The sequence below is a fragment of the Juglans regia genome, chromosome 11 (assembly GCF_001411555.2).
Source record: "Juglans regia cultivar Chandler chromosome 11, Walnut 2.0, whole genome shotgun sequence".
Classification (NCBI taxonomy): Eukaryota; Viridiplantae; Streptophyta; class Magnoliopsida; order Fagales; family Juglandaceae; genus Juglans; species Juglans regia.
The window spans coordinates 7,871,241-7,898,069 of record NC_049911.1 but is presented as its reverse complement, the minus strand read 5'-3'; the positions used below and the strand labels follow the sequence as shown (position 1 = coordinate 7,898,069).

General features: G+C 39.4%; 1 protein-coding gene and 2 pseudogenes across 1 annotated transcript; 1 reads left to right on the top strand and 2 right to left on the bottom strand.

Annotated features, from left to right (window-relative positions):
• Positions 1-6,317: 6,317 nt before the first annotated feature.
• Positions 6,318-12,813, top strand: LOC118349883 (annotated as a pseudogene).
• Positions 12,814-19,786: 6,973 nt separating this feature from the next.
• Positions 19,787-20,134, bottom strand: LOC108993516 (uncharacterized mitochondrial protein AtMg00820-like). The gene has a single exon (XM_018968467.1). It carries the CDS (start codon positions 20,132-20,134, stop codon positions 19,787-19,789), a length of 348 nt encoding a protein of 115 aa, XP_018824012.1.
• A 1,368-nt stretch (positions 20,135-21,502) lies between these two features.
• On the bottom strand, positions 21,503-25,837 carry LOC108993517 (annotated as a pseudogene).
• Positions 25,838-26,829: the final 992 nt, after the last annotated feature.

Sequence of the window (26,829 nt, the reverse complement as noted above, 5' to 3'; positions counted from 1 at the left end):
CTTTGGGTATTGCTGATCTCCAAGTTGAATGTGATTCCATGTTGGTAGTTCAAGAGCTAAACAAAGAGCAAGAATCTATGTCTTTATGGTGGAGCTTGATTTTAGGGCTGAAAACCGATGGGTTCGGCGCGGTTTCGGTGCCACACCGACGCCGAACCGATGTCTGCCATGAGAGGAAAAAATCGGCCGAAACCGGTCGATTGGGGGAGAGAAAACCGATATTATCAGTCTCGGCACGGTGTGGTTCGGTTCCTCGGTCTGCCATCGACGTCTCTGTGACGGAGGAGGGATGTGCCGCCGTTTACCATGAGAGAGTAGAAGAGAGCTGCAGGTGAAATGGAGGAAGGAAGAAGACGTGGGGAAGAAGAAGAAGAGGGACCAGGGGCATATTAAATCCATTGGTGCCGTTCCATATGTTTTTTTTTTAAGTTCCAAGGGAAAAACAACGCCGTTTCACTTACTAAGTGAAACAGCGTCGTTTTATATAAGAAATATATTATAAAAAATATATATATAAGACGTCGGCCGGTTCGTCGATTTAGACCGGGTTTGAACTACAGACCGAACTGGCCGACGTCGGTTTCGTTAATTTCCTACTGCCGGCCGACCAATTCTCTGTCAGTTTCGGCCGATTCCTGAATCCGGCGGTCGGTCCGGCCTGTTTGTGTACAGCCCTACTTGATTTAAGAGATAAGGAGGATGTTTCTAAATTTTCCAAAAGTTACAATACACCATAGAGGTTGAATGGCCAATAATGTAGCCCATTGTTTGGCAAGAAATTCATGGCATATAGATGACTTATTGGTTTGGTGGGACGCTTTCCCAGATTTTGTTTCCCTAGCCATTTGGTATGATGCAATGATGTGATCTCTTTTTGAGGAATAAAACAGTTAAGCAATGTTTATAAAAAAAAAAATACTATTAAAATCAAAAAATCGGATCGAACCGAACTAGAATCGATAAAATCGAATGTATCATTTTAAAAGTATAACTGATGCGTAATCGATTTTCAAAAATATAAAATCGATATATATCGATTCGATCATAAATTTTATCTAAAATCGACTCGAACCGAACCAAACCGAATCGAATCAATTACGTCTCTAATCATTGCAGAGTATAGCATTTGATTCTTCGATCTCAAGCGATGATTTTCTTATACATATAATTTAAATGCAATCTTTAAGGTGATATGGTAATGATTATCTTGATGTGCACGTGGCACCATCATAATTGAGTATCGTCTACTTTAAAAACGGACGAAGTTGACCGTACACGTGGAAATATGAGTAACAACTTTCCTATAATATCTACTTAATTAGTTATGCACTTTTAGCCGGCTTAAGTAAACCTTTCTTTCTAAGCTTCTCGTTAAAAAGTTAGCTAGGGCTCTTCTTTTTAGGAAAACAAGATTTTATAAGGGAATGCTATACACAACTAATTTTTTTATAATTATGTTTTAAAATTAGAATATTTATATAAAATGATATTAATTTTATAAGTTATTTTATAAAAATATTTTCTATTTAAAATATAATTGTAAAAATTATTTTTAAAAAATTGTATGTCTATAATTTTTTAATTAAATGAAATAGTTAATACAACTTAGGGTCAGTTATAATTAATTTATTCTATATTTCAAGGTGTGGTAACGAATAATGATATGCTAAACTTAGTTTCTTTGGAGTTCCGAGCATGTAAGAGGGTTTTTCTTGCCCACATACCCTATACTCTAAATATAAGAAACATAAATAATGGATGTTTGCAGCTGACAAAAGATAAGATAGATCGGCTCTCTTGGATAGCATGTGGTCTTCATTTACCGATCATCTTATAAATATTTATCTGATCGTGTACTTGGATGTTAGATCGATGAATCCATAAAGGGACGTACGTGTGATGATTTGGAGAAAAGATGGGGAGTTTTTATTTTTATTTTTTATTTTTTATTTTTTATTTTTTTTAAAAAGAGAAAAATTAAAATAAAGAGATTGATGTACATAGCTAGGACGTCTAGTGGAGCAAGTAGAGAAGACTTAGACTAAGAAAATGATGGAAGATGAGAGAATGGAGGGGAAGACTCGGGATTACCTGATAGGCCACGACGTTCGAGGAGAGGCCTAAAACCAAATTCCAAGTATATAGGAGGAGGTTAGACATGCGAAGGCTAACAAGGACGTAGTGCATGGAGTGGCATGCATGCGTGCATGGACTGAGTCATAGCTGTTGAAGTCACATACATGCATGGACTAAGTCATAGCTGTTGAAGTCAGTTTCTATTTTCTGTTAATCTTTCTATTGCTGCATTTATTTTTCTGTTGTTGCATTTCTATTTCCGTTAGAACGTGGAGTGTGGAGTCAAATTTCATTGGTTCAGTGGTTAGGCGTCAGTCACTAGTAGTGGCTCTAAGTAGTTCCTCTGTTTTCGGCAACTCTGTTTTCAATTTGTAATTTCAGTTTTATGGACTGCTATTTAAGCAGCTGTGGGTTATCAATGAGAGGGCAGAAAATTATTCCAGCACTTAATTGTGGTACATCCTCACCCGAAGAGGACATATACTTGAGTTTTATCATCTACAATTATAAGGGACCTATCATTGGCATCACAACCAGGTTACTTATGGGCACTAACAAGGAACGAATCAAGCACTTGGAGTCCGGACTTGGTACAGTTCAAGAAGGACTACAGCGGATGGAGGAAGCTCTCACTCAACTCTCAAATGTTTTGCTCACTAACCCGGAATCCTCAAATCATAGCCATCACCACCGAGACAACCAAGAGGGAGGTAGACCGATTGTTTCGTCAAAATTAGCCAAGCTAGAATTTCCACGCTTCTCTGGAGAAGACCCGACAGAGTGGTTCAACCGGGTGGAACAATTTTTCGAATACCAGGGCACTGCAGAAAACCAAAAGGTTTCATGGCTGCTTATCATCTGGAAGGGGAAGCCAACCAGTGGTGGCAGTGGCTTCGAAGAACGTTACAAGAAGAAGGACGAGCGATTCCATGGGAACAATTCGAAAAGGAATTATGGGCTCGCTTTGGACCGTCAGAATGTGAAGACTTTGATGAAGCACTCTCAAGGATCAGACAGCTAGGAACGTTGAGAGATTATCAACATGAATTTGAGAAGCTGGGCAACAGGGTGCGTGGATGGACGCAGAAGGCGTTGGTGGGAACATTCATGGGGGGCTTGAAGGCGAAAATTTCTGATGGGATCCGGATGTTCAAACTACAATCCCTAAAGGAGGCTATTAATCTAGCACGAATGAGAGATGAGCAGCTCACAAGACAGCGGCGGTTCATACGACCACCACCTACAAGAGTTCCACTAGCTCTCCCACAAACCAATCGGGTAGCTCCCGTTACCTCGGCAACTCCATTCAGGCGTTTATCATGGGAGGAGATGCAGAAGAGAAGAGTGCAAGGCCTCTATTTTAACTGCAATGAACGATTTACAACTGGGCATAAATGCCAGAAACCTCAGCTATTATTCTTGGAGGGCTACGCAGACGCTGGTAATGTGATCTGTGAGGACATCACTGATCAACATATGGTGGAAGTTGACCAAGGAGAAGACAGGGGAGAAGTGCAAGAACCAGAACTGGAACCTGAAATCACGCTCCACTCGTTGACGGGATGGACCGCCCCAAGAACAATGTGTATAACTGCAACTATGGGCTCCCGCGAAGTAATGGTGCTGATCGACAGTGGATCAACGCATAACTTCATCAGCGATCGCTTGGCAACAGAACCAACATTTGAGAGTCGTTCATCGTTCAAGTTGCTAATGGCGAACGGCTAACATGTCAAGGACGATTTGAAGAGGTATTGGTGAATTTACAAGGCACTGAGTTTTACCTCACCCTTTTCTCTCTACCCTTATCAGGTCTTGATCTAGTGTTGGCATTCAATGGTTGGAAATGTTGGGTTCCGTGGTATGTAACTAGAAGAAATTAACCATGGACTTCAACTGGAATAAGCAAGCCTACAGATTGCAAGGATTGGACGAACAAGCTATTCAAGAGGCTACATTAAAAGAAATGTCAAAAGAATGCCGAAGGGGTCATACGTTGTTTGCACTATGCATTCCGTCGACCACGAAGAAGAACTTACAAGGTGAATTTTCTGAAGTCAAGCATCAAGACTTGCAACGGGTTATACAGGAATACGAGGATGTGTTCCAAGACCCCTCTTGTGTACCACCTATACGCGAGGTAGATCATTGCATTACACTCAAAGAGGGCACCGAACCGATTAACGTACGCCCCTACAGATATGCCCATTTTCAGAAGGAAGAAATCGAAAGGCAGGTCCAAGAGATGCTAGATTCCGGGCATATTTGTGCTAGCACCAGTCCATTTTCTTCACCGGTACTACTCGTAAAGAAAAAAGATGGAAGTTTGCGATTTTGCACTGACTACCGCGCACTCAGTAAGGTCACTATCAAGGATCGATTTCCCATTCCAACAGTGGAAGACATGCTGAATGAATTATATGGCGCATCATATTTTACAAAGTTGGATCTCTGAGCCGGCTATCACCAAATAAGAGTAAATCCTTCTGATATTGCTAAGACTGCTTTTCGTACTCATAATGGCCATTACGAATACCTCCTAATGCCTTTTGGCCTTTGTAATGCACTCTCGACATTTCAGGCCATCATGAATTCTATATTTCGACCTCACCTTCGAAAGTTCATTTTGGTTTTCTTTGACGATATTCTCATCTATAGTTCAACGTGGGATAAGCATGTGGTGCATGTGGCACAAACTTTGGAGATTTTGAGGCAGCATAAATTTTTTGCCAAAATAAGCGAATGTGCCTTTGGTCAGCAAGAATTGGAATATCTGGGGCATATCAGTACGCCTCAAGGAGTGAAGGTTGATGACAAAAAAATTGCAGCCATGCTCGCATGGCCACGACCTACTAATATTTCTGAATTGCGTGGTTTTTTAGGCTTGACAGGATATTACAGAAAGTTCGTTCAAAATTATGGCACTATCGCTCGACCCCTCACCAGCCTACTCAAGAAAGGGAAGTTTGGATGGCATGAAGAACCGAAACAGCCTTCTCGACTCTTAAGCAAGCAATGACCGCTACCCTAACTTTGGCTATGCCTAATTTCAATGATTTTTTCACCATTGAAACTGACGCATCAGGCGAGGGAATTGGCACGAACTTAACTCAACTAGGCAAGCCCATTGCCTTTATGAGCCAAGCACTAGGAGTTACAAAAAAATCATGGTCAACCTACGCCAAAGAAATGCTTGCCATTATAGAAGCCATTCGCCTATGGCGACCTTATTTACTGGGAAAGAAATTTTTTATCCAAACTGACCAACGCAGCTTGAAGTATTTCCTGGATCAACGTGTGGCAACTCCGGAGCAGCAAAAATGGGTAGCCAAATTAATGGGCTACGACTATGAAATTATTTACCGTTCGGGACGTGAGAATTCAGCTGCAAATGCTCTGTCACGCAAGCCAAACAGCCCAGTAATTAATCATCTACACGTAGCAACGGTAACCTTGTGGGATGAGATTAAAGATGCTTATGAAGGTGATCGCTATATTCAATCTATTAATCAGACGACCAAGACTCAAACCGAAGGACCCTATACACAATGTCAAGGACTTTCGTTCTTTAAAGGAAGGGTAGTCATTCCATCGTGCGAGTCATTACGCGCTAAGCTGTTGCATGAGGCGCACAATACCAAGATTGGAGGGCACTCAGGCATCTTACGTACATGCAAACGGCTAGCCCAACAATTTTATTGGCCGAAAATGCACCAATCCGTCCAAGAGTATGTCAAAAGCTATGAGATATGCCAGAAAATGAAATCTGAAACGCTTCCCCCTGCTGGGCTCCTACAACCGTTGCCCATCCCATGTCAAGTCTGGGATGATATTTCTCTTGACTTCATTGAAGGTTTACCAACTTCCCACGGCAAGGATACAATCTTAGTAGTAGTTGACAGGTTAAGTAAATTTGCACATTTCTTAACTCTCACTCATCCATTTACTGTTAAGAGCGTGGCTGAAGAATTTGTTGAAGGAGTTATTAAATTGCATGGTCTCCCTAAATTGATTGTTAGCGATCGGGATCCCATCTTTATTAGTCGATTTTGGCAAGAATTTTTTCATATGTCTAGTACTCAGTTAAAACTCAGCTCCGCCTATCATCCGCAAACTGACGGACAGACGGAAGTGGTGAACAATATTTGCGCTGCTTCGTTCATCAATGGCCACGCAAGTAGAACACCTACATTCCATGGGCTAAACTATGGTTTAATACAACATATCATGCGTCTACTGGAATGACTCCATTCCAAGCCTTATATGGTCGTTTGCCTCCTCTGTTTCCCAATTACCATAGTGGAGACTCTTCGGTGCATGAGGTAGACCAGAATCTCGTGTCCAGAAATGAACTGCTGCGTCAACTAAAAGCAAATTTGGACACTTCCATTAATCGCATGAAACAATCAGCGGATCAAAAGAGAAGGGAGGTGAGTTTCGAAATTGGGGATATGGTGTTTCTCAAGTTGCATCCCTACCGTCAGCAATCAATTTTCAAACGTGCTCACCAGAAACTTGCTAGTCGCTTTTATGGACCATACCCAGTCATGCAAAAAATAGGAGCGGTTGCTTACAAGCTTCAACTGCCGGAAGGAGCCAGAGTTCATCCGGTATTCCACGTTTCACTGCTAAAAAAATTCGTGGGCGATCTGGTGGTACCATCTACGGAAATGCCGCCAGTCAACGTAGAGGGCCTTATTATTCTAGACCAAAAAAAATATTGGACACTCGCTGGGTCAAACGAGGAAACAACTTTGAAGAAGAAAGCCTGGTTCAGTGGAAACTTCTACCTGAAGAGGAGGCTACGTGGGAGACAAAGCAATCGTTGCTAGAGCAGTTTCCGAATATGGACCTTGAGGACAAGGATCCAATTGAGGAGGGGAGTATTGATAGGCCACGACATTTGGGGAGGGGCCTAAAACCAAATCCCAAGTATATAGGAGGAGGTTAGACGTGCGAAGGCTAACAAGGACGTAGTGCATGGAGTGGCATGCATGCGTGCATGGACTGAGTCACAGCTGTTGAAGTCACATACGTGCATGGACTAAGTCGTAGTTGTTGAAGTCAGCTTCTATTTTCTGTTAATCTTTCTGTTGCTGCATTTATTTTTCTGTTGTTGCATTTCTATTTCCGTTAGAACGTGGATTGTGAAGTCAAATTTCATTGGTTCAGTGGTTAGGCGTCAGTCACTAGTAGTGGCTCTAGGTAGTTCCTCTGTTTTCGGCAACTCTGTTTTCAATTTGTAATTTTAGTTTTATGGACTGCTATTTAAACAGTCGTGGATTATCAATGAGAGGGCAGAAAATTATTCCAGCACTTAATTGTGGTACATCCTCACCCGAAGAGGACATATACTTGAGTTTTATCATCTACAATTATAAGGGACCTATCATTAGCTAGTGGGACTCGGGGGCGGGATGGATGTAACACCCCGTACGAGATAAATCGTAAAAGGTTTATCGTGGCTTAGTGAAAGAATATTATTTATAATGAAAAGTGGAAATAAACTTTTAGCAGCTACCATAAATTAGGAAAAAAATCAGAAAGTAATTTATTGGTTCATATGAAATAAATAATTTTCTTAACATAATGATCAACTAGAAGACATGACTGGCACTTAAAGTTAAAACCCGTCCATTCACCAAGACCAAGGTTCATGGATTCTGAAAGTCTCTTTCAAATTTTCTTGGATCTCGTTTTTCTTCTAATTAATTCGTTGAAATTAAGATCTGCATGCAACATAAAGATCCCGTTCATATACATATACATATATATATATATATATATGTCAAACTTCACATTGGTTGACATGTTACCCTCTTGATGTATCAAAACTAATCACGTAATAAAGGAACTAAAATACATAGTTTGCATTTTAACAGAAACTAAAATGCCTAATCAACATGCCATGTTAAAAAATCTAAAAAAATTCAATTAACATAAAATAAAACATAGTAATTGAAATCAAGAAAATCAAGCTAAAGTTAAAAAGAAAGCCTAAAATTATACAAATGTTTTCAACTCAAAATTAATACTTTGAAAAGAAAAAAAAAAAAAAGCACAAAAATAACTTGTAAGCTATTTATCAAATTAACAACTTAATTTCTTAACATAAACATGGTCGGATATTTACCAAATATAAATTTTATGCCTATTTCCCAATATATTTTGCAGAAACCAAAATTTAAGATGAAGAATAAAATCTTCTAATGACTCGGTTTGCCAAACAATAGATCAACTGGAAGTTTGGACTTGTGATCATGCCGTGGAAGACGTGATTGGCAGTGGAAACCCGCGGCCAAGACCATTAATGTGCATCAATTGTCCAACTCAACTTATCTCAAATTTTCTTCCATCTTGTTTACGTCTTCTAGGCTGAAATTAACATCAACCCATGATCAAGCTGGCCTGATTCCCACTAATGGTGATGCCTGTTAAATTGTTTGATAGTTTGGAAAGCAAGGGAGCCTCTTTCCTATATATATCTCTAGCTAGTCTGTTAGTGCTAGCTCTTCTCATAATTCTCCAAGTCATTTCAAATTACTAGCTAGCAAGCATTTCTTTAAACAAGTTTTTTTTTTTTTCCCCCAAGTTTCCAATGGTTCCCCTAAGCACTCAAAGAGTCTCATCATCAGTACCACCGTCTTCTTACAACTCTCCAAGACCTCAATGGATACATGATGTTTTCCTCAATTTCCATGGCGAAGACATCCGCAAAAGTTTTACAGACCATTTATACACACTACTTTAGAAAAGAAAGGCATTATCGCCTTTAAAGACGACGAGAAACAAGAGCTCTTGAAAGCAATAATGAATCCATGTACGCCATCCCCATTATCCCAAAAAATATGCTTCCTCAAGATGGTGCTTAACTGAACTTGCCCAGATTATCAAATGCATAAGAGAGACGGGTTTGACAGTTTTGCCTGTTTTCTACCATGTTGATCCCTCTGAGGTACAAAACCAAACTGGAGCTTTTGCAAAAGCTTTTGCTAGGCATGAAGAAGACCGTAATATTGATATGGTGAAGATGCAAAAGTGGAGAGTTGCTTTGAAAGAAGTGGACAACATATCCGGATGGCATTTTCATCTTTAGATAACATTTTTTCTTTTATTCTTATAGCGAGAGCATCCATGTATATGTTGGAGATTCTCAAATTTGTACCCCCATAAAATTGGATTCCAGCTAGTTGTACCAATCAAATTTAATTGGATCCATATAAATACACAAATACACATGTTAGACTCGTGTTGATCAATTAAAGATCTAGTTGTGACAAAAATTATAAATTCTAGAGGTGAAATCAAATCCCTTTAATTAAATAAATTTAACATTTGATCCTTACGATCTATTACTTTTTTTTAGAGAAGTGCTACTACCACGACTAGATTTGGATAAAAAAAATATTTCATCTCAATCTCAACTTATCTCATCTAGATTATTACAAATTTCTTAAATTTTCACACCAAGTATAATAAACAATTTAACCTTTTCAAATCTCAAAGGAATAATAATATTAAAAAATAATATTCTAATAGTATGTTATTCAACTTTCATCTCAACTCACTATCGAAACCTCCCGTAAGAGATTTTACAAAAATTAATTTATAAACTAATATGGCTTTACATGATACGCCATATTTGTACATCAGATTGAATATTTGATGATCTATTTAATGTTTCTAAATCAAGATCTAGTTGGTTGCTTTTGGTTTCGGATGACCACGAATTTACGGAAACGATGAAGGAGGATCTACCTACCCATTCAATTGGTGCTTGCCCTCTAATATTAATCGTTTCACCTTCGACCATTGGCCATTTAGCTATTGCCATCATCCAATTTTCCCTCTCAGTTGGATTTTTTTAAAATATGTATATTTGTCAGACTATTAATTGTATCATCACTCATGGTTCCTCCACTTTAGGGACTGACTACCTTCTTAATTTGCATCCATATCTATTCCTCTCAAAGTCAGCATGCATTCTATGGCTTCTCTTCATCCTCAGAGCCACAACTTCCTTCCTGTAGCCGCTTTACTATATGCACTTGTTACTTTTGACTACATATCATTACATTGCTCCCTAAGCCAATTCCCTTGTACTTTACTATCAATTATATGAAACTATTTCATGCCTTGTCCCTTTGGATTTGGCATCAACAACGACTCCCAGATCATCAATGTACCAAGAAACCTTGATTCCTTATCAAAACCTACAATTCTCCTATGAATTCTAATTTTGAAACAATACCCAAACTCTCTTAATTCTCACCAAAAAACAATGGAAATATAAGGGTCAAAAGTTAAACATTAGTGGGTGCTATAACATTGAAGATATGAGAGTGGTACTCTAATTTTATTGATAACCCTTATTTATGGTAGAGTAATACCTTATACAAAGGGAGCATGGAGGTTACAACCAAAATCCCAAAACTATGCTCCTTATAATGTGCTATACTGCACATTCATACATTACCATACATTTGGCTCTTGAAAGTCTATCACTATCTCATAATAATTAATTATCTTATCATTTTTCCCAGGTATGAATCAACAATTGTCCAAGAAATCATTAAAAGGATACTACAAGGATTGAGTCGTAACTTTTCAACTCTTTCCAAAGACCTTGTTGGAATAGAATCCCGTGTGGAGGAAATGATGAACATACTTGGTATTGGATTGGATGATGTTCGCTTCATAGGAATTCATGGTATGGCTGGAGTGGGTAAGACAAATTTGGCCGAAGTCATTTATGATAGAATATCTTACCAATATGAAGCTAGCAGCTTTATTGCTTGTATTAGAGAAGAAACTAGAATCGTGGTTTAGTTTCTTTACAAAAACAACTTCTTTCTAAGATCTTCATGGAAAGGGCAATAAATATATGGGATGATCGTGAGGGAATGAGCATGATACGAAATAGACTATGTTATAAAAAAGTATTTTTAGTCCTTGACGATGTGGACAGAGAAGAACATCTAACAGCATTAGCAGGGAACCATGATTGGTTTGGTCCGAGGAGTAAAATCATTTTAACAAGCAGAGATAACCATCTATTGAAAAGACGTGGACTGAATGATATCTATAAGGTCAATAAGTTGAATAATGATGAAGGATTGCAACTCTTTAGTTTGGTAGCTTTCAAGAAACCCTAGCCTGAAGAAAATTATGTGGATTTATCCAAAGGCTTTGTGAAATATGCTCAAGGCCTTCCTTTAGCTCTCAAAGTTTTAGGTTCCTCCTTGTTTGGTAGAGGAACAAATGCATGGAAAGGTGCTTGGGATCGACTGAAAGCAAATCCTAATAAAGGAATTTTAGATATACTTCAAGTAGGTTTTGATGGATTGGTGGATTTGCAAAAGAAACTGTTTTTAGATATCGCTTGTTTTTTCAAATGAGAGCTTTTAGATAACATTTTAATGGATATATTAGAAAGTTTTGGTTACTACCCATACCTCAATATTGATATTCTCATGGAGAAATGTCTTATAACCATCTCTTCTAAAAGGTTGAGGATGCATGATTGGAAACAAAAAAATGGGTCAAGAAATAGTTTATGATGAATCTGCCGAAGAGCCTGGTCGGCGTAGTAGATTGTAGCATTATAAGGATGTCCTTCACGTGTTGAAGAATAATACTATAAGTGGATTAATCCAGATATAAATGTATAGTGTATTTTCATTCTAATTCTTAAGTTTTTTGCAAATATTTCTCACACAACCTTATTGTTCTTGGTTTTTAGTGATTGAAGGCATAGTGTTAAACTTACCTAATCAAAATGAGGAATGATTTAGTGTTAGAGCCTTCTCGAAGAGGAAGAAATTGGGATTCTTAAAATTTAAAACACAAGTTTTGTCAACATGAGTTTTTCTAATCTCTGTGAAAAGTTATTGAATCTGCATTGGCACAGCGACCCTTTAAAATTCATGTCAACACATGGGTTACGGGTGCTAGAATGGTCTGAATATCCTTCAAAATCCTTGTCAAACAACTTTCAAGCAAACAATCTTGTTGAACTTAGATTTCAATGCAGTCACATCAAGCAACTATGGAAGGGAATTAGTGTAAGGTGTTTTCTTCTTGTTCATCTTGTTCTTCTTTCTACTAATGGTACTAAGCTCGTTAGTGCTTTTTTTTGTTCAATATTTATTTTTTTATAACAGTGTTTTGGGAGTTTGAAACGCTTTGATCTTAGCGGCTCTCGAAACTTGTTGGAGACACCAAACTTCACCGGAGTCCCAAGTCTTGAGACACTAGACCTTGATGGTTGTACAAGTTTATCTAAGCTCCAGAAATCTATTGGTGTTCTCAAATGGCTTAGACGATTGAATCTACATGCTTGCAAACGTCTTAAATGGTTTCCAAATGAGATTAGCTTGGAGTCTCTTGAATATTTTTATCTTTCGGATTGTTCAAGATTTGAGAAGTTCCCAGACATTGTGAGAAACATGACTTCATTGCGGTTACTTTATTTGGACAGTCTGCCATAAAGGAACTACCCCATCATTTAAGAGTTTATGCGGCCTTTCCATATTGTCTTTACATAACTGCAAAAAGCTCTCAATTTTTCCAAGCGTTATTTATAGTTTGTCATCTCTAAAAATTCTAGATGTATCTGATTGCCTCACACTTGGTGGAATTGAAGACACGAATGGTGATGGGTATCTGGAACAATTGTATAAAAGTGGAACTGCTATCAAATTCACTAAGTTTTTCGCAATGCCAGAGTTTGGCTGAAATGATGCTTGCTCTATGCAAGAAATGTTTATGACCAATGATGACTCTATTGGGGCCTTTTATATTGGTTTTGATGACAAAGTCTACTACATTAGAAGCTTGAATCATGAAGAAAGTAAGTTGCAAACAAATGGCTATGACGTTGTGAGTCTCTTTGATCTCTTCATAAGATGTTTTGTAGGAGTGGACATTTAATATACTCCAATTAACATCTTTCTGTTTTTTGTTCTTACTTCATATGCAGGAAACTAATAGTTTTAATCCCAAGGTAATGTGTGGACCTTCCTTGGGAGCTGAAATTCCAGAGCTCAACATGAGAAGTTTTGGTTCTCATGTGACACTTCAAATCCATGCAAACTTACATAATAATAGTAAGTGGGAGGGATATGCTCATCTTACTATTTATGAAGTTGATGATGAGGTAGAGAATTCAGATCCAAGGATTTTCAAGCGCAGACATCCTGATGAAGGCCAATTTATTGAGTTTGTTTATCATTTTGAGACTAATGAAGGTCCTCTAAAAGATCCCTTAGTCCTATGTGCCCCCAAAGACCCTTCTATAGGGCCAATTGGGTTTGGGGTGTATCTACCAGCCAAGTGGTTTTTGGAGCAGTCAAATAATTTGAAAGGATGGAGCTACATTGGAGCATCAGTTAAAACAAGCAGCTCAAACGTGAAGGTGAAAGAGTGCAGGGCGGACCTTGTATCTCAACATCCTCATTCTGGATTCTATAATACCTCTATTCCTTATGGTTTAAAATTTGAAATTAGGCATCATCTTTTTTGTTGTTTCGAAATGGGTAGTCATGTTGTTGTACCTATTCGTTTCTAAGGCCATATTAAGGAATTAAAATATGTGAGGTGGCCGTCAGTACTCAGTACTCCAGGCCAAGTTGTTTAAATGGATGCAATTCTTGTATATATTGGGGCTTCATCAATTCTTAATGCTAGTGATTGGAAAAGACGTTTGAGAACGCCAAAGTGTGAGATTTGCAGTGCTCTATACCAGTTGATCATGTACATTAATTATGAGATACAACTCTTCAATGTTTAGGTTGTACAAAAGAGATCAGCTAAGCAATTCCAGATCTAGTTCAAATAAAATTTCCCTTGGATTAACATCGACCGACCTTAGCAGTGTTCCTTAACATTTTTTTCACAAATTTCTAATATTACATGAATAGTGGCCATTCATACGTACTAAAATCTCACAGCCATTCACGCGTATTAAAAGATGTGCCAACTTTTTCCACCTTTAATATTTGGTAGTTCTACAGACCCCGCTCGCAAGTCCAGCTCGTAGATCCCGCTTGACGTGATTTGCCACATGGCTGCCACATCTTTATTTTAATTATTAAAAAAAAGGAAAGATGAAGGTGATCCTTCATTTCACAATCCTGAAAACCCCTTTCTGCTCCTCTAGATTCTCCTTCTCAGAAGTTAGCCCATCAAATTCAGTTAGAAGAAGAAAAGGAGGAGAAAGAAGTAGAAAAAGAACAAAGGGATCCTTCATTTCTGAAAAGAGGAAACATCATTTTGAGGCTTGTGATTTTGTAAGGTCTTTTGATTCAATGAGTTTTCCAACTCTAACTTTTCTACGGTGCAGGCCTCATATGTACTCTAATAACTTTCGTACTTTGTTATCAATGCTTCCCATTCAGTAATCTTTCGATTGAGAAAGTTATTTTCTTGGGTAACATTTTTTAAATTTGATTCTAAAAGTGCCTTAGTAATCATTAAGAGAATGAACATCATCCAAACCCTCCTGTAGCCTATGCATCTGTAACTCCTGATTTGGTTGAAAGCTCCAAATGCCATGTACATTCTTCCAGTTTCTCTTTCTCAAGTATAAATTCACAACCTGCTTCACCCAAACTCTACAATAGAGTTTTGGAAAAAATATCCAAGTACACGTTCACTAAATCCGTTTCACAAACATCTTCTTCAATCTTCTGGCAAAGCCCTTCCTGCAAGCATAGTGATCTTTTCAAATCCTCTAAAGGAATATCTCCACACAAGTTCTCTATGGAGGGGATGGAATGGTAAGGTGGAGGAGACGAAGGGGTAAGGTTGTTCTGTGGAGGCAACGAAAGGGTATATTGGCTAGGTTTCATTCTGCGGACGCAACCTAGGTTTTGTTCTATTTCTTGTAGAAGACGAGGGTTTTCAATTTTTTAATTTATTCTGTGGAAGCCAAGTCAAGCTGGAGCTGGGAGCAGGATCAAACGAGAGGTGGGAGTAGCTTTTTCATTAATATTTAGAAAGTTAGTAATCAGTTTATCGGCCCCATCTAGGTCAGAGTTGACTAGCCAATCCTAATAAGATATTGTTATTTTATTTTAGGATGATGTTAGGATGTACCAAATCTGCATCTCAAATATGCACATTAATGTAAATGATTTTTTAAACATCCTAATCATTAAGAAAAAAATATGAATTCACTAATAATCACTTCCTTAATCTCAAGTGCATACTTAGATTGAGATAAGACTACACCATGGGCGTTGGACTAACTTGAATGCCCAAAAATTAGTGTATGGGACCTAGATTTTTCATAACAAACTGTTGACTAAGAGTACTAGTGAAGGCATTAACATATGAAGGGTTTGAACAAGTGAGAAGAATATCATCTACATATAATAGTAAAATAATAGTGCCTAGAGGTGAGTGATATATGAAAAGTGAAGGGTCAGCAGAGCTACATTGGAAACCATAGGCAATAAGGAAAGTACTAAATTTATCAAACTAGACATGAGGGGCCTGTTTTTAAGTCATATAAGGCCTTGTTTAGCTTGCAAACCTAAGAATAAAAGGCAGGATGGATAAAACTTGAAGATTGGTCAATAAAGACGTCCTCCTGGAGATCAACATAGAGGAAGGCATTCTTGACATCGAGTTGATGAATATCCCAATGGTGAACAAGGGCAATACTGAGAATGATCTGAATGGTGCCGAGGTTGATTTGTAACAACCCTGCCCTGGAAAGGGTGGAGTCGCTACTCACATACGTGTTCTCTTTTTTTTTTTTTTCCTAATAATATGCGATCAGCATAAACATAACACATGTGTATTCTAAATTTCTAATTTAATAAAGGGGAACACTTAATAGACATTCTATTCAAACATTCATCCATAAAAGACTCAGTTCATCATAATCACACGAAACATAACTAGTTCTAGCTAGGAAGGGACTATGTCCCTACAATACATACAAAAGGAACTAAGTCAATGTATATGGGATTACCACCCCACCATAACGGTTACACCATACCAAAAGATACATGGTTTAAAGTCAAACCTGACAAAATGTCCCGACAAGGGACCCATCCCAACATAAAAACATCTATACATATAACCCATCATCCATGCAAGGTCGAACCAACAAGGAAGACACTAAGTTTCTGCCTCTCCCACTGCAGTAGTGCCTTGCTCCTCAGCCTCTTCGTCATTACCTAGACGTTTAAAACATAAATACAAAGTGACTCTAATACTCAATAAGTAGTACACCATGTCATTAATATACTAATCATCTATTCTTTTTCTTTTGAAAACATGCATACATAAACATTTTGAGAATTTGAAAATGTTTTCACGCATAAACATTTTAAGGAATTAGCAATACTTTCATGGATAAACATCTTTGCGAAATAACTATGATTTCATGTTTCACTTTCCTTTAGGCAGGTACACATTATTACGCCATGTTTGTTACTATTAGCAGTCTTCCTTTGGACCTGATTCTGCCAGTGGACGTGGGTTGGGAATCCCTCAGTTAGGGGGTAGCACTGGCTACATCACCAGTACTACTTACCCGACATTGCAATCTGCTCGGTCCTTTGGTACCATCATTGATTTATCAGTCATGGCCATTACATAGTTTCATACATTAAAACATTCATTTCTTTGCAGTCCTTTCTTTTCCTTTCTTTTGCAATCAAAAATTTTCATCATCTTTCTTACTCTGATGCATATGCATTTTAATGAACAAGATATATTTTGATGCTATACTACATATAGGAATAATCAATAAGTTTCTTGAGAGAGCATGCATGATAAGAGTTCATGATTTTAGAATGATTCGTGAATGCACCATTTCATACTTTACAACCAATCATAACTTATAGGATGTTTAACATAGGCTATCAAGAAAGGGCTTGTACGTACTATATTCATTTGCTCTTTTCTTTAGAAGAACATTTTCAATAATAGAGAGAGACACTCTTTCATAAAGAGAACTTGGTGTAACAAGCATGGTCATAATAGCTACTTACCTTTATGCCCCCGATGATTCCAACATCAATATAGGTCCTATTCCAATAAATAGCATAAGTGTGTTAATACTCATACAATATTCTTTAGCACTCCCTTTAAAAGAGAAAGCCACGATATTACAATCTAACGTCCCTTCTATGCTTAGTATTAACCCGATGACTGCTCCATATCTCAACTTACAAGAGCAATAAATTAAATATTAAGACATGTTAGCTATCCATGGAGGGATATTTAAAAAAGCTAAAATGAAAAGTAGTTAACAATTGATAGGCTTCAAGCAAGGTCTCTTTGGTTCAAGCTCACTTAGGTTATGGACATTAGGAGATAAAATCTCAAAATTTTCAACAACGGGCATTAAATTGATTTAGGCATCTCAAGCAGGCTAAACAAGTTTTAGAAATATGCCCTTTAAATCAGCTTGTGCTCCCTCATTATAAAAGGTTAGCTTATCAATATTTTGGACTCTTGGGTTAGGTAGAATTTAACCAAACGAGGGACAACAAACATGGGTTATTTTTACATCAAGACGTGGCATGACATGGGCTTAGGGGTAATTGGACAACTTTACATATCGTAATATATCATGCACAATTAATCTCCTATACCCAAACCAACTATGCTATAATCTAATCACACAACGAATATTTTAAATAGTTTAGATAATATATCCCATTAAAATTAGAGTAGTATAGCAAGGTTATCCATTAAGCAACTTTAAAACCTTTAAACACTCAAACTTATGCTTTACTCACTTAATACCTTTCAAACGCAAGATATAAAATTACAAGACCCAAGCAAAACCACTAAACCGAACCTCTAGCATCCTAAAACTACCAACCAACCTCAACACAAGACACATGGTACCAACATATATAAACTAAACTCACTTTAATCATCACCTATGATTAAATCAAGTTTAATAGCAACATAGGATTTTTGACATATTGAGAAATACATAGCAAAACAACCATAATACCATTCGGTTTGGGCCAAAAATAGGGCATACATATTATTTGCAATATAAGAATTTAACTACACCAAAACACAAGCTAAAACAACTTAATTGGCTTCCAAAATCACATTAAAATCAAATGGGTCAATTTAGGGTTTTCACCTTAAGCTCTTAATCCCTTTCAAACACAAGTGGAGGACCAAATAGTGGTATAGCCATGTAGATGATGAATGAAATGATGGCACTGTGTTAAACCCCAATATCGGAACATCATAGGTAAAACAAAATTGTGAAACTCAAAACCCACATGTAAATCATACTAGGGAATAAACCAAAAGTCTGTTACCTTCAAGATTTCACCCTTTGCAAGATGAAATCAAGCTTTGGTTCCAAGCTTTGAGTCAAAACTGAAAATGGGTATGGAGGGAGAGTTCTCGTACGGCTTGAAGAGGATGAGAGAAAAATACTTTTCTTCTTCCCTTGCTATGGAGTCACAAAGCTTGAAGAAGATGAGAGGACCTTGTTTCCTTGAAAATTAGAAGAGAGGAGAAGAAGAGAGGGAGGTGGCGTTGACTTTAGCTTGCTTGGAGAGGAAGATGAAATTTTCTTTCTTTCTTGAGAATAGACTGAGGGGTATTGGGAAATACAGCTGATAAAAATTTCCCTTGGATTAACATCGACTGACCTTAGCAGTGTTCCTTGACATTTTTTCCACAAATTTCTAATATTACATGAATATCGACCATTCATACCTATTAAAATCTCACGGCCATCCAGGCGTATTAAAAGAATGTGCCAACTTTTTCCAACTTTAATACTTGGTAGTTCTACAGACCCCGCTCGCAAGTCCCACTCGTAGATCCCGCTTGACGTGGCTTGCGACGTGGCAGTCAAGTCTTTATTTTAGTTATTAAAAAAAAAGGAAAGAAGAATGGGGTCCTTCATTTCACAATCCCAAAAACCCCTTTCTACTCCTCTAGATTCTCCTTCTTAGAAATCAGCCCATCAAATTTAGTTAGAAGAAGAAGAAGAAGGAGAAGGAAGAAGTAGAAGAAGAACAACGAGATCATTCATTTATGAAAAGAGGAAACATCATTTTGAAGCTTGTGATTTTCTAAGGTCTTTTGGTTTAATGAGTTTTCCAACTCTAACTTTTTTACGGTGCAGGCCTCATATGTACTCTTACAATTTATCATAAAAGGTACTAAACTCATCTTAACATCCAAACACACTTTAAACTCAGTTTAGATGGGTCCCAAATAACTTGATCTAACTTCATCCAAACACATTACTATTCATAAAGAACTCAACTCAGCTGAACTCAGCTTAACATTCAAACGCAGCCTTAAGGGATGAAATTGTTTTTTCCTTTTTTTTTTTTTGTTTGCCTAAGCCGTAGATGTGGAGGAGGGGCAAGGACTTTTTGGTCTTTGTTCCCTTCTTCCACCACAAGGAAGCAAATAGATGGTGGAGATCTATTCACCTCAAAGATATTTTTCACCTACCAATCTAATGGTAGAGAATAAGTAGGTCATTTCTTGAATAAGTAAAATTAGAGAGCTTAAGGAAAATATTGTAAGGTCTTAAAATCATGCCCCTGATTTATTTCAATAAATTCCATTCTAAAATAAAGCATACTCATCTTAAAATAAAATAATTAAAATATTTATTTTAAAATGCATAAAAGAATATTTCACTTAAAATAATTAATAAAAATGACGTAAGAGTCTATGCAGTAGGACTCGGGTATTACATGATTACAGGAGATAACATCTTTGTATAATTGACACCATCAATTTGGTGGAAGCCCTTGGCAACAAGGCAAGCTTTCAACCGATTGAGAGTATCGTCGGCATTGATTTTGGTCTTGAAGACCCACTTGCAACCAATAACATCCATGTAAGGGAAACGAGGCACGAGTGTCCAAGTGTTGTTGTCTTGGAGAGCTTGGATCTCATCTTGTAGTGCTTTGGTCAAGCCAGCATGGTTAAGGGTGGAGCGTATTGTCTTTGGTTCCTTGGGAAGGTCAACAACAGTGTGATAGTGGGCGTACTTCAGGTTGGGTTTGTGGATCCCAGGCTGAGAGCGGGTTACCATGTTATGCACGAAGGATCCGAAATGAGTGGATCAATGGGAGGGAAGGGTCGACAAAGTGGGGGAGGTCATCATGTTGGGCACTAGGAGGCTCGACTTGGGGTGAAGCCGGGGGAGACATCTCCACAGGAGTCAAAGATGGTATAGGCGTGGCGACAATCACAGGTGACATGGAGTCAACTTGGTGAATGCCAATCCATAAATGTTGATAAGCTTTGGTTAGAAGCGAGAGGGGGGTTGAGATTCCCAGAATGTTTGTATGGGACGTGGATTCATAAAAAACATGTTAGGAGATGAAGGTTCGACTAGAGGTGGTAGCATTTATACCCTTGGTGTTTGTCACTATAGCCCATAAAAATACATGGGAGAGTTTTTAGATCAAATTTGTTGTACTTATTGTCCCAAGTATATGGGTAGGATTTAGACCCAAAGAGATGTGTGGTCGGGGTAATGACCATGAAGAAGGGAAAATGGTGAGTTAAAATCTAATGTAGTGGAAGGAAGATGATTTATTAAGAAAACAACAGTTGAAAAAACTTCGACCAAAAAGGTTTTAGAACACCACTTTGAAAAATTAAGGTCATACCTAATTCACGAATTGTTTGATGTCGTTCTTCCACATAGCCATTTTGTTCGGGGGTATGAAGGCATGAGTATTGATGGAGAATACCTAGCTATTGAAGGTGAAGATTGAGTTGGGCGTTAGTGAACAAACCACCACCATCGGTTTGAAAGATTTTGATATTTTTATTGAATTGACGTTCAACAAGTTTTTCAAATAAAATAAATACATTACAAAATCAGATTTTTTTCCGTAAAGGAATAAACCACATATATGTAGAGAAAACATCAACAAGACATGCATGATATTAAAAATTTTCAACAAATAAAATTAGTACGGGTCTCCATAAATCACAATAAACTTTATCAACAAATAAAATTAGTACGGGTCTCCATAAATCACAATAAACTTTATCAAATACATTTAAACCAATAATAGAAAAGGGTAAAAATGAAAGTGTGCTCATTTTGCCTAACTGGCAGCTCTCACAAAGAGAGTTGTTTTTATTTTTGTTGAGAACAAGAAATAAGGCTTTGAGAACCAAGAACACTATGTAGAGATGCTTGGGGATATCCCAAACGTTAATGTCACACTTCTTTAGAGGCAATTCGAAATTGAGTGGAGAAGTGTGCTTCAGGTAGTGAAGACAGTACATATGAGTTACCCTTCAGTCATCTGTCTAACAATGTGAAATTGGTCGCCCTTTTCTTCGTAGAAAAATTAACACCATAAAATTCATAATTAAAAGAATAATCAATTGTTAATTAGCTAATTGATAAAAACACATGACACTCGATGGAACTGCAGTATTATAATGGAGCTAATCAGGAGTTAATCTTCCTGCAATTCTTTCTAATCTCTCCCCTCGAACCTGTCAATGGAGAAATATTTCCCATCTTAATCATGGATTAGGCTAACTGCTCAAAGAACAACTCGTTGTTTTCTGAATATTTCTTCACCAATTCCATGGAAGCTTCATTCTATGTGAGAAGAACTTGATCAGAGCTTAAAAGGCCTTTAGAATACAAAAAGTTCTTGAAATAGCTGTTGTCGAATTTTGTTGGGCTGACAAAGTCCAAGAAAAACAGGTTCTGATAACCACCTGATCTTGGGCATCTGGTTCTCAATTGGACAGCATATGATTGATCAACTGCGTTGTCAGGTAACCCATTGCCTAATCGGTTGTAGAGTCTCTGCTTGAAGCTAGTGCACCTGGCATTTCCTATCGTGTGGCTCTTTGCATAACAATTATTCAAACTTCAATAATCTTCTTGCCATACTGAATTAAACTAGGTTAATTTAGATGGTGACTTTGTTTTGAAGTTAAACTAGGTTAATCACGTGTGTTCTGGGTAATTTACATTCCTCCACACCCATGCCCTCAATCATTTATCCTTAATTTAAGGACCCAGATTATGGTTTGGCACAATGGTAGGTTCAAGCTAGCTCTTTAAATATCATCAGATAGTACAACAAGATCAACGACATTAAGTCCTTGTCGCTTGAACTTAGTAAGGTAAGTCTAGAATGTGTTGTTTGGAGCTGGGATGTTGTTGTTTGAACCACTCAAGCTTGCACCTCTGGAGTCCCGTCTTCCTAATGGAACCTCCCAGCTGGGTACACCACTCTGCATATTCAAAACATGATCAAGTTTTGATTATACACACACACACACATATGTTGGCTAGCCAAAAGTTGTTTTTAGGTAAAAGTATATTCTCTTCCATGAACAAATTATAAAGTTTTTACATTTTGTACCTCAAGCTAACAAAACTCACACATTGCATGTTCAAACTATAAAACATTGACATTTTACGCCATAAGGACCAACACAAGGTGGCGTCTAATCTCCAAGCTGAAAAAGGGTCTTTGAGGTAAGAGAGTCTACTATCTACCACAACCATCGCCGCGGAGGAAAGGGGCTAGAGCAGGCAATAATACGCCGCCTCGAAATGGAGGCAAAGGAGACTCAAAAGTGTTGGGAGAAGAGTATTTCGCTACCCTGGTGAAGGTGGTGGACGCAGTCCTTGACTCATAGGGGTGCCTCAACCGACTATAGTCCTAGAAGGACGCACTGACAGAGCAATGTTTCGAGCTATGAGAAGGTAAGGAGGCAGCTGAGTCCCAACTTTTGGAGTTGTCGGATTCCCATAGGCAACTAAAAGGGGGGTCTCGGGGCAAGAGGGTGACAAAATTGGAGGTCGAGCTTGTTGTAGCCAATGTGAAACTTGCCTGCCCCGTTTACTCTCGAGCTTACAATGGCGAAGCGCCTCCGCAACCAAGCTTGGAGACGTGAATACTCCCGAGGGCTAGAGAAACTGAAGAAGCACTGGATGTCAATCCTTGCTGCTCTCACTGGGGCTTTGGATCTTGCAATATTTTCCCAGACTCAGGCGGATTGTGTCCCTCTTGATTCCTTGGGACACAGTCTAATACCTGACTCCTTCCCTGTCCCGCTGCCTTGCTAACGGCCCTGACTCTTTTTTTTCTAGAAGTCCTCTACTAGGGTTCCCACCTAGTATTTGTAAACTTGTTATCAATGAATGAGGTTTCCTCTTGAACCTTCATCTTTCTCCTTTTTGCATGCATGGATTTTCTGTCTGTCGTCCTTGTTCTTATGTTCCTTTTGTCGTGGGTCTAGGCATAACAATCGGGACCCGCAAACGTGGTCCCTGCCAGCCCGGGCCTTGCGTGGAATTCTCCCCTGTGACTTAGGCCTAAGTCAACGATCGTAGGCGAGGACGAGAGAGTGGGACACTTGGCACAAGTGAGGTGTAAATGCGGAGCATCGGCCTCAGGAGGCATGCAAGATCCGAGATCGACCACCCTGGATGGCAAGGGGAGAATGGGACACTTGGGAGATGTGTTCCCCCTTCAACCGTCGAGGCATGAGCGTAGAGCATCAACCTCGAGGGTCAGGCAAAATTCGACATCGACTGCATTGGAAGCTGAGGGGAGAATGGGACACTTGGGAAAGGTTTTCTTCCCTTAGGAGGTCGAGGTGCAAGTACGAAAAATTGGCCTCAGGGGCTAGGTGGGATCTGAGATCGAACTCACTGGCAAGAGCGGAGAAAGTGGTACACTTAGGAAAGGGGTTCTCTCCTTCATCCGTCGAAGAGTGAGCACGAAGCATCCATGAATTCCCCCCCTTTGTGACTTGAAGGATGTCTTCAGCATTGACAAAATCGTCCACCTAATAGATGAATTCCCGCAAGGTCATAGAGGTCTTCCTCGCAATTTTGACCATAATTGAGATGAAAGGCCACAAGCCTCCCAGGAGTGCCGCCAACGTGATTGTTTCATCTTGATTGTCGATGGCCAGAAACTCCTTGTTGAAGTGATATAGGTACGCTTTCAGACTCTCTTCTTCCCTTTGCTTCAGGGTGAGTAAGCGGCTGGTCGTCTTTTGTTTCGGCTAGCCATGAATTAAGTTAAGAACTGTCAATCAAGCTTTTCAAAGCTATGAATGAAACCCAATTGAAGAGTCTCAAACCATGGTTGGGCAAAACTTTTCAACGTGAGGGGGAATGCCTAGCACTCTATCTCTCCCGAGAAGCCATCTAGTGTCATGTGGGTTTCAAAAGTTTGTAAGTGTTTGGTCAGGTCCTTGGATTAGTCATACATTTCTATTTGGGGGGCTTCGAACTTGGGCAGGAGTGGCACTGCCATCACCTCTAGACTGTACAACAAGTCTGTGTTGCTTAGTATTTGATCTACAAACGAGGACCCTCCCAATCTATTCAGCATCTCCTCGTACTTGTCTTTGAGGCCCCGTAGCTCGTCGCTCATTTGTCTGCGTACCTGGCCAATGGCCTGTGACACTCCCTCCATTTTCTAAGCTTTACTCAGGCTAGCATCATCCTAGAGTTTCGCACATGTTTTCCTTAGCACTTCGCCCTCTCGCCTCAGAGCCTCAGTGTCTGCCATCAATTTCTTTATTAGTTCCTCCATCTCCGCCACTCTACCTTCCATGTTCGTGAGTGAGGATTGCTGCTCAAATGTTGGGTGTGAGCGGTGGGGTCCAATATACAAATTGCACGCTATTGTTGTTAGGCCAAATAAGATTGGATCTCATAGAAGGCATGTAACACCCTTCTCCTTCCTTCTGACGTACGTTCTTTCTTTCTTATGTAAGGCTCCTTCTTTCTGACATAAGCAAACTCTGAGCGCAGAAATTATGTGAATTATCTACCCCTTCTATCTAGCGACTACGAGACTCGTCATGGGTGCCGAACCACGATGGCATGTTTCAAAAGATATCTTGTAACTTTTAGGGCACGCCCAGTGTTTTAAATGTGCTGGAAATATTTATAAAGAGTATTTCCAGTGTTATTGAACTAAACTTGATCTTAAATACGACAATTATAATGTTCTTGAAGAGTTTCAAAAATATTATAATTGTTGGAAATCATTTTAATATCATTATTAAAATGATTTCAGCTATTTAAGATATTATGAGATTTAAATTATGTTGATAGTTTTTATTAATTAAATGGTTTTATTCTCTTTAATATGTTAAGTGAGACTTCATCATTTTATTAATAATGACGGAATATTATTTTATAAACTAAAGTTAATTTAAAATAATATTCTACCTTAATTCCTCTAAGCGCTTTTAATTAAGTTAATATTTATGCATTTTAAATTAGTGTTTGAGATCCATCGTTAGATCGTTACATGGATCCCCAGATGAAGGGACTGGGTTAAATACCCAAACCCCCTCTCTTTCTTCCTCACTTTTCTCTCAGCCCTCTCTCTCTCCTCCCTCTCCCCAACGTACGTGATACGCAGCCTCTCTCTCTTGCCCGATGCTCCATGCCTTAGCCCTGTGCTGCCGTGCATCGGCAAACCTCAATGCCACCACCACTAGCTCCACCTTCCTCCGACGAGCTCACCCATACCGGCGTCTTTCTCCCACGCTCCCTCCTCTCCCTCAACAGTGCACAGCCCGAATAGGCTTGGTGCTCACTGCACCGCCGTGCGCCGTCCTCCAGCGCCACCACCTCCACGGTAGCTTCTCCTCCCACTGGCCACCACCCTCTAGCGAGCTTGGCCCCCTCCATGCAGCCACCTTCCTCCCATGCATGTACACAACCTCCTCCATGCACGAGTTCACTGTGCACGCTCCTAGCGTCGCCATGCATGGCCACCTTGGGCACCGGACACCACCACAGGCATCTCCTGATCTCCCCCTTCCTCCTCCCTTGGACCCACGACCAGTAGCCTCCCCTAGATCCACCACACGAGACTCCTCCCACACACAGGTTTCACACCCTCCATCGCCGTGCACCACCACTCACGGCGTGTAGCCGCCACCTTCAGCCTCCTCAAGCCACCACAGACCCATCCCAACCATCCACAACCCCGATCTGCCACCCATGCACGCACACTCTCTCTCACTCTCCCACGGCTCCTCTCCACTTCTCAGCCTCGATCCGCCACCGAGGACCAACGTGGGGCCACCCCAGTGCCACCACAAGCTCCACCGCACCTCCCTTAGCCGAATCCTAGGTCCAAACCACCACGTGATGGACAGCCACTACGCATGGCTGACTGCCACTGTACATGGCTAGCTGCCATGTTACGCTCCTTGCCACTACCACAAGACCACCACAAGCCCTTCTAAGACCACACCTAGCTATCCAAACGCCTAAACAGTCACTGTACGTGGGTTAGCCACCACGTACGACCCTTCCGGTGTCATTGACCGTGATGGTCAACGAGCAACGCATGGTTTATCCCGTCGATGGTATAACCTTTTATCCCTTGTTATTTATGTTATTAGTTGACTAGGTTGTGGACTGTGCTGTTGGTATTGTGGAGTTGTGGTATTGTGATGTGGTGATGTGTAACAAAGTGTTGGGCATTCTATGTAGTGAAGTGTTTGGCATATATGTGTAGTGTGGTGATGTGATGTGATGCGTATGTGAAGTGTTGGGCATATCTGTGTTGTGTGGAGATGTGTTGTGCCGTGTAGTGTGATGTGAAGTGTTAGGCGTAGTTGAGAAGTGTGTTGTGAACTGTTGTGAACTGTGCTATGTAGTGTGGTTGTGGATATGTGTTGTATGGGTGTTGTGGTGTGGGGAATGGGGAGAGTACATGCTGAGTGTGTATGAAGGGAGTATACGTGGAGTGT

What these genes read in the sequence shown, in the direction of transcription:
- LOC108993516 (XM_018968467.1), bottom strand. Translation starts at nt 20,134, where the DNA reads ATGGTAACCCGCTCTCAGCCTGGGATCCACAAACCCAACCTGAAGTAC.